This window comes from Cebus imitator, unplaced genomic scaffold (assembly GCF_001604975.1).
Source record: "Cebus imitator isolate Cc_AM_T3 unplaced genomic scaffold, Cebus_imitator-1.0 Scaffold435, whole genome shotgun sequence".
Taxonomy (NCBI): Eukaryota; Metazoa; Chordata; class Mammalia; order Primates; family Cebidae; genus Cebus; species Cebus imitator.
The window spans coordinates 192811-200120 of record NW_016107750.1 but is presented as its reverse complement, the minus strand read 5'-3'; the positions used below and the strand labels follow the sequence as shown (position 1 = coordinate 200120).

Sequence of the window (7310 nt, the reverse complement as noted above, 5' to 3'; positions counted from 1 at the left end):
CAGGTCTCGAACTCCTGGGCTTAAGCTATCCTCCCGCCTCTGCCTCCCTAAGAGCTGGGATTACAGGCGTGAGCCACAGCGCCCGGCAGAACATTCTTTGCAAAGGTAAGGGGAGCCCCTGAGCCCACTGGCTGAGGGGCTCAGCTTGGGGCTGAGGCCAACCTGGGGCTGAGCCTGGCCTCACTTACCAGCTAGGCCTTGTTATAAAAGGGAATTTAATAGGGGAATGACACAGCAGTAGAGCAATCTGTGTCAGGCGTAAGTGCCCCTTCCCTCCCTTACCTGTGTGTGTGCTCACTGTTGCTCCATCTGTGAACCACTCTTTTTTATTTTTTATTTTTTGAGACCAAGCCTCGCTCTGTCTCCCAGGCTGGAGTGCAGTGGCACGATCTCGGCTTACTGCAACCTCTGCCTCCAGGTTCAAGCGATCCTCCTGCCTCAGTTTACCGAGTAGCTGGGATTACAGGCATGTGCCACCATCCCCAACTAATTTTTTTTGTTTGTTTTTTAATAAGATGGTGTTTCATCATGTTGGTCAGGCTGGTCTCGAGCTCCTGACCTCGTGATCCACCTGCCTTAGCCTCCAAAGTGCTGGGATTACAGGCGTGAGCCACCGTGCCTGGCTGAGCTGCACCCTTGCTGAGGAAATTTATATTCGAGTGCTACTTCTTTTGCGGTACTGAAAATTTTACTTATAACAGCCTTAAGCAAATGAACTGGCCTCCCTGGGCTTCCTTTTCCCTGTCCTTAAAATGGTGCGGGTGAGGACAATAGTGGCCCCAAGGTGGCTAGTGCCTGCCCTGTTAAGGGCCCCAGAAAGGCCAATTCGTGGTAGTGAGAGGGGGTGCAGCAGGACAGATGGGGCAGCTCCTGGAAGCCTCATCAACTCTAAGAGAATAGAAGGGAAAGCAGCTCCACAGTGGAGGCCACCCTTCGACCAGAGGAAGGGTTGGCTGCTGCCCTGCCAAGGAGGGGCAGAGAGAATCTGGCAGAACTCACTGAGCCCTGGTGCTGGCATCCCTGGAATGGGACCCTCCTGGCCCTTCCCTAGCCTGATGAACTGGCCCTGAGGCCACCTACCCCACAGCCTGGCTCGGATTCTGGCCACGCAGCTTCCGAGAGAGCCTGGGACCAGGAAAGGAGTGCCGCTGGCGTGGAAAGACACATGCTCACATCCTGAAACACTTGGCCTCTACTTTATTTCAGGAACCGGGAGGTACGACCCTTTCTAATGACTGACAGTTCTGTGCCTCTGGGCGCAGCTCCTGGTTGCTGGCCCTGGTATCCCCCTCTCTCCCTGGCCAACACTGGCAACAACCCCCAAGCGAGGCCCCGCCTCTTGCCAGGTTCAACGCAGGCTCCACCGCATCAGCCACATGAGATTCCTCGGGTGGGGAGCCGTCCTTCCCCACTGCCCGAGTTCCTGACCCCAGCCACACAGCGCCCACCCTCCTTGTTTAAGGGCCAGGAGGCCAGACTGCTGGGGGGAAGCTGTCCCCCGCCCCTTTAAAAGCCACCTTGGCGAGGTATTAGCTAAACATCTTCTCAGTCCCTGAAGGCTTCCCCTGTGAAGTCTGCAGCGTTCAAATGACAACCAGCAAATCCCCAGAGACAGGTCCCTGGGAATTAGCAGCACGGGGCTGGATGAAAGCCGCTCTGATGTTCTGGAGCGAGAGAGTAGAGAGAAGGATGGATGCTATACCTGCCAGTTGCAGGGTCCCGGGCAACAGCAGCAGGCCAAGGAGGAGCTGGGGGGCCGTGGGGGGCCTGGGAGGGTGTGCGGAGCCGGGCAGTGCCCACCACCTCGGAGGCTGGCTCTCCATCCGGGGGCCTGCCTGTCCAAGGCGACTCTTTAGTTCACAGGAGGGGACGGCTGGCAGCCGGCGCTGACAGCTTCCCCTTTGCTTTCCCCACGAAACTCCTCCCTGGCAGCCCCAACCTTCCGCTCAGAAGCAAAGCGGGAACAGCTCAGCAGGGGTGGCCGCCAGATGAGGAACCTGGCACTGAGACTGGTCCAGGCCACACAGCCCGAAGAAGAGCTGGGGGTGGGGACCCAGTCCAAGCCCCAGTGGGCTTCACCCCTTCTCGGGCTCTTTGCAGCTGGGGCCCTGTCCAGGAGACACTGGTGACCATGCAGAGGGGTCATGGGATTTCCATGAGTAACTTCGGGCTCTGGTTTAGCCTCTCACTTCTGATACACTTTTGTTTTTGAGACGCAGTCTCACTCTGTCGCCAGACTGGAGTGCAGTGGCGTGATCTCAGCTCACTGCAACCTCCACCTCCCGGGTTCAAGCGATTCTCCTACCTCAGTAGCTGGGATTGATTACAGGTGCATGCCACCATGCCCGGCTAATTTTTGTAGTTTTATTAGAGACGGGGTTTCACCATGCTGGCCAGGCTGGTCTCGAACTCCTGACCTCATGATCCGCCCACCTCGGCGTCCCAGAGTGCTGGGATTACAGGCATGAGCCACCTCACCTGGCCTGGAACAGTTTTAAAATGACCACAGGCATGTTCACACAAACTTGTCTAGAATATTCTGAGAATCCTTTAATCACGTATTTACCAAAGAGTAGGTTTTTTGGTGGGAGTTGGTAGGGAGGCTGGGGTGAAGGGCAGGAGCCTCATGTTCACAGCCCCAGAGAGGGCCAAACACCTAGGGGGTGCGAAAGGCAGGCTGCCCATCATTCGCTCAGCAAGGGACTCTGTGGGTCCCCTGCAGAGGTCCAGGAGATGCCTCCTCTCCAGTCCATCTCTAACATCAGCTCTTCCCTGTGGCTTCCCTAAACCTTAGCTCCCTCGACCTCCAAGTGTGAGACACGTGGGCTGCTTCCCCACTGGCTGCAGGTCACAGCCTCTGTTCTCTAGCAGCGTCAGCCTGGGACAGGAATTGTTTGCTGCTGGGACCCCGTCCCCAGCAGACTCGGAGCCTTTCACTCTCGGCACACTGGGCACGCACACATCTGCCTGCGTGTCTGGAGTGACAGAGGAAAGGGGCTGGGGTGTGGTGATCAGTGGTGGAGCTGGAGGCACCTGGTACATGGCGGACGCAGGCGAGAACGTGTGAGTTTCAGCATATGCTGAGCGCTGACCTCCCTTCTTTGCGGCGTCCCTTCATTCACCAGATAAATATGATGATCCCAATTGTACAAAAGAGAAGACCACAGCTCCAGGAAGCAAAACAACTTGCCCAGGATCAGGGCAGTTCTGTGGGGCAGGCATTGGAACTGCCAGCCACATGATGCCCAAGCCTTCTCCCATCCCGATGCCACTTGCTCAGATGTGCCTGGCTGCAGCCCCCAGGGATGACATCAGGAGGGCCAGTTTGGTTCTTTACACAAGTGCTTTTCCCTGGGCTGTTCCAAACATGGACAATGAAAGCAGAAAGACGTTTCCACCAACGCCAAGAGCACGGGAGGCTGGCGAGAGCAGGGGCCGCCCACGGAGGGAGGAAGACGTAAGAACAGGAGACATTTCTGACCGCACAGGGGGCGGGCAGGGACCCCAGTAATATTGACTGTTGATCCATTACAGTGATACATGCTCGCATATGTCGCAGCAAGACACAGATTGGCTGCTTCATGCTACTCCCGGCTCCTGGGGGTAGCAGGTTGTCTAAGCACCTCAATGCCATGGTGATAGACCTGATGTTAATGCCTCGGGGCACACAGGGAGCATTGGAAAAGCACTGGTCTGTGCCTCCACAAGTCTTGTTATGACTTGGCACCGGGAAGCAGCCAAGTGCCAAGCTGCCTCGGAATACGGGAGCCTGCTCTTCTAATGCAGTGCAGCCTCTGCTCCTGCCCTGGTGCCAGCTCGTTGCTCCTCCCTCTCAGACAACAAGCCCCTTGGCCTGTGATGGTGCCCCCCCACTCCAGCTCTGCACCCGGGACTCCCGGGAGCTCTGAGTCTGGGTCTAGCCTGCTGCACACCTGGTTTCCACGCTCGCCTGCCTGAGCTGCCTATCTGTCTTCCTCCCTGCTCCTCCTTGTGCCTGGCCACGGGGTGCATGAATGGATGGATGACTGAGTGTAAGGCAGAGAGAGGCGTTCCTCCAGGCTCGACGTGAAGGCAGGTGCCCAACACTGCGCTGCTGTACAGGAGGCCTCAGCGGAGGGGTAGGCTCTGGGGGCAGGGTGGGAGGAGGCCTGCACCCTCCCCAGGCAGGCCCTGGGCTGCGGAGCACAGACATGACTGGACAAGAGGCGGCTGAGGGTCCCAGCTCATTTTGGAGTTTCTGAGACGCTCTGCAGCCACGAAGCCTCCAAGGGAGAGGCAGGGACAGGCCTTGGCGAGGAGCCCAGCAGCCCTGGCTATGCCGTCGGGGCCTCGTGTCTGGTCCTGATCCTCCTCAGGAGCCAAGAAAGGAATAGAAATAAAACCGCGGCACATCCGGGCATCTTTTTTTTTTTTTCTTGGAGACAGAGTTTCACTCTTGTTGCCCAGGCTGGAGTGCAATGTCACAATCTCAGCTCACTGCAACCTCTGTCTCCCGGGTTCAAGCGATCCTCCTGCCTCAGCCCCCCAAGTAGCTGGGATTACAGGCATGCGCCACCAGGCCTGGCTAATTTTGTATTTTTAGTAGAGACAGAGTTTTCTCCATGTTGGTCAGGTTGGTCTCAAACTCCCAATCTCAGATGATCCGCCTGTCTTGGCCTCCCAGTGTGCTGGAATTACAGGCATGAGCCCCCGCACCCGGCCTCCCTCCAGGATTTTCAAATGCCTCAGTGAGCAAGTGGTGGCTGAGGGGCCTCCAGCCAGGACACGGTGAGGTCCTGAGCTCTTCCTCGTTCCTTTCTGCGCAGGAAAGAGAAGTACCGTGGGAAGAGGACCCCCCCCCACTTCGGCTGCGGAAATCACTTCCTTCCTCCCCAAAGACTCCAGCACCAAGAGGAACTGAGCCGACTGGCAGGAGGAGCCCCCTTGGAATGATGCTTTGAGCGGGCTTAGCTGAGACAGAAAGGGTCCCGGGGAATGAGGGCCTGATCCATCCTCTCTCTCAAACACCCCACATTCAGAAAGGGTAGCCTCCGTCCTAGGAGCAGCTGGGTTTGCCTCTGGGGCCTTCTTGTGCCTCGAAGTGGCCCGTAGCTGGGTGGTGCTGACCCCACCCGAGGCAGGCAGACCCACCTGGAGGCCATCCGCCCACAGGCTGCCTGGGCTGGAAGCCTGGCCTGGCCCGTCTCCAGAATCCCCTCTCAGTTCCAGCTGCCTGTATTTTTGGCTCTTAAGCATTTGTTTGATGCCAGACACAGTTCTAAAGGCTTTTCATGTACTCAGGCACTCACAGAAACCTTGTATGGGAGGTGTTATGACTGCTCCTGCTTTGCAGATGAGGAAACTGGAGTTCAGAGAACACAAGCCACTTGCCTAAGGCCACACAGCAAGGAAGCAGTGGAACCAGGGTCCCAGCTCCCAGGAGCTGGCTTTAACCGCTGCGCTCGCCTGTAATTCACCTGGTCCTTCACGCAGGGCAGCTATTATACCCCTCACCTGACCTATTTAGTGAGAGAGAAAAACAGAGTGAATGACCTGCTCCGGGTCACAGAGGGGACTGGAGGCACACCTGGGACTGGGGATTTCCTAGTGGACACATACCACGGTATGACAAGACCTCCCCTGCTACGCTGTTTCCAGGAGGTCAGCCCTGCCATGCCAAAAGGAATCTTCAAGATGTGGAAGAAACAGAAAAGAAAGGTGAGGCCTGGCGCAGTGGCTCACACCTGTGATCCTAATACTTTGGGAGGTGGAGGCAGGCTGATTGCCTGAGCTCCGGAGTTCCAGACCAGCCGGGGCTACGCAGCGAAATTCGATCTCAACTAAAAAATAAAAATAAAAAAAATAGCCAGGCGTAGCAGCGTGTGCCTGTAGTCCCAGCTACTCAGGAGGCTGAGGCAGGAGAATCGTTTGAACCTGGGAGGAGGAGGTTGCAGTGAGCCACTCCAGCCTGGGTGACAGAGCAAGACTCTGTCTCCAAAAATAAAAACAACAACAAAAAAAACCCCGAAGGTGGCACAATTTGTTTTGCTTTAAGATGGAGTCTTGCTCTGTCGCCCAGGCTGAAGTGCAGTGGTGCGATCTAGGCTCACTGCAACCTCCGCCTGGGTTCAAGAGATTCTCCTGCCTCAGCCTCCTGAGTAGCTGGGATTATGGGCACATGCCACCACGCCTGGCTAGTTTGTGTTTTTAATAGATTTTTCACCATGTTCGCCACGCTGGTCTCGAACTCCTGACCTGAAGTGATCCACCCTCCTCAGCCTCCCAAAGTGCTGGGATTACAGGTGTGAGCCACGGCGCCCGGCCACAATTTTCAACATTTATTCCACCATGTCCACCATGTGCCGAGGTTCTGGGAGGCTCAGGCCCTTGACACAACCATGTCCCTCAAAGAGACGAGCACAGAACCAGGCAGCCCTCGGACTTCAGACCCCAGAGCCACCAAGTCCCCCACTAACGGTGCCACCCCCTTCCCCTCCTGGCCACGCAGGACGGCCCCAGGGTTGCCCTGTGCTGATGGTGCCACCTGGTGGTAGACATGGGAACGCGCTCACTTGAGATTTCCTCTCCGTGACCCTTTTCCCCCTCTAGGGGTCCGGGGCTGCCCTGAGGCCACCGCCCAGCAAGATCAGGACAGGCTTGAGCGGCCCTGGGATAGCGCAGTGAGGGTTCCGGGGGGCTCCGGTGCGGGCAGAACCAGGAATGTGCCGGCGGGGGCGGTGGGTACGGGGCGCAGGGCGTGGCGGCTGCGGGACCTCAGCTCGCCTGTTTAAATCCCTTCCTGGGCACCCCGGGGGCCCGGCCGTTTCCCCTCAGGCTGTTTCTTCTGGGACCACCGCACTATCTCCTCCAGGGCAGCCTCCAGCGGAGCCCGTTATTGGCCGCCAGGCAAACCAGTCCCATCCCTCCAGCAACCGGGACTTTCCGGGCAGGGCTCCCCAGCGTGGGTTCAGCCAATTAAGGAAGCAATTAGCTTCCCGTGAGCCTATTCATGCTTCCTCACCCACAGTTCCAAGGTTCTGTGAGACCAGAGCCCGTCTCCCGTGGGCAGAGGGTGTGTGTGGCTGCCACTAGTCTGCAGACGCTGGCTCCACCCCACAGAGTTGCAAGGCCAGGAAATGTGCATTTGAACAGACCCTGGCTCTCACACTTCAGAAACGGCTGGAAGCACCTCTCAAGTCTGACACAGGTTTGATACTCCTTTCCCTTCTCCCTCCCCCCACTTCTCCTTCCCCCACTTCTCCCTCCCCCCACTTCTCCCTCCCCGCCTTCCTCCTCTCCTCTCTCGCTCTCTCCCTTCCTATTTAATTTTC

At 57.4% G+C, this 7310-nt stretch overlaps 1 protein-coding gene and 1 long non-coding RNA gene across 2 annotated transcripts in view; one reads left to right on the top strand and one right to left on the bottom strand.

The window, feature by feature from the left end:
• NFAM1 (NFAT activating protein with ITAM motif 1) overlaps positions 1–2289 on the bottom strand; it is a 44446-nt gene extending 42157 nt beyond the window's left edge. The window contains exon 1 of the mRNA XM_017510283.2: positions 1703–2289. Coding sequence (XP_017365772.1) covers positions 1703–1823 — 121 coding nt within the window. The 5' untranslated portion in view covers positions 1824–2289. The remainder of the gene's footprint in view (positions 1–1702) is intronic.
• Positions 2290–6214: 3925 nt separating this feature from the next.
• The window catches only part of LOC119468461, a 4332-nt gene continuing 3236 nt past the window's right edge, over positions 6215–7310 (top strand). Inside the window, exon 1 of the long non-coding RNA XR_005197143.1 lies at positions 6215–7186. This is a non-coding gene — a long non-coding RNA (uncharacterized LOC119468461). The remainder of the gene's footprint in view (positions 7187–7310) is intronic.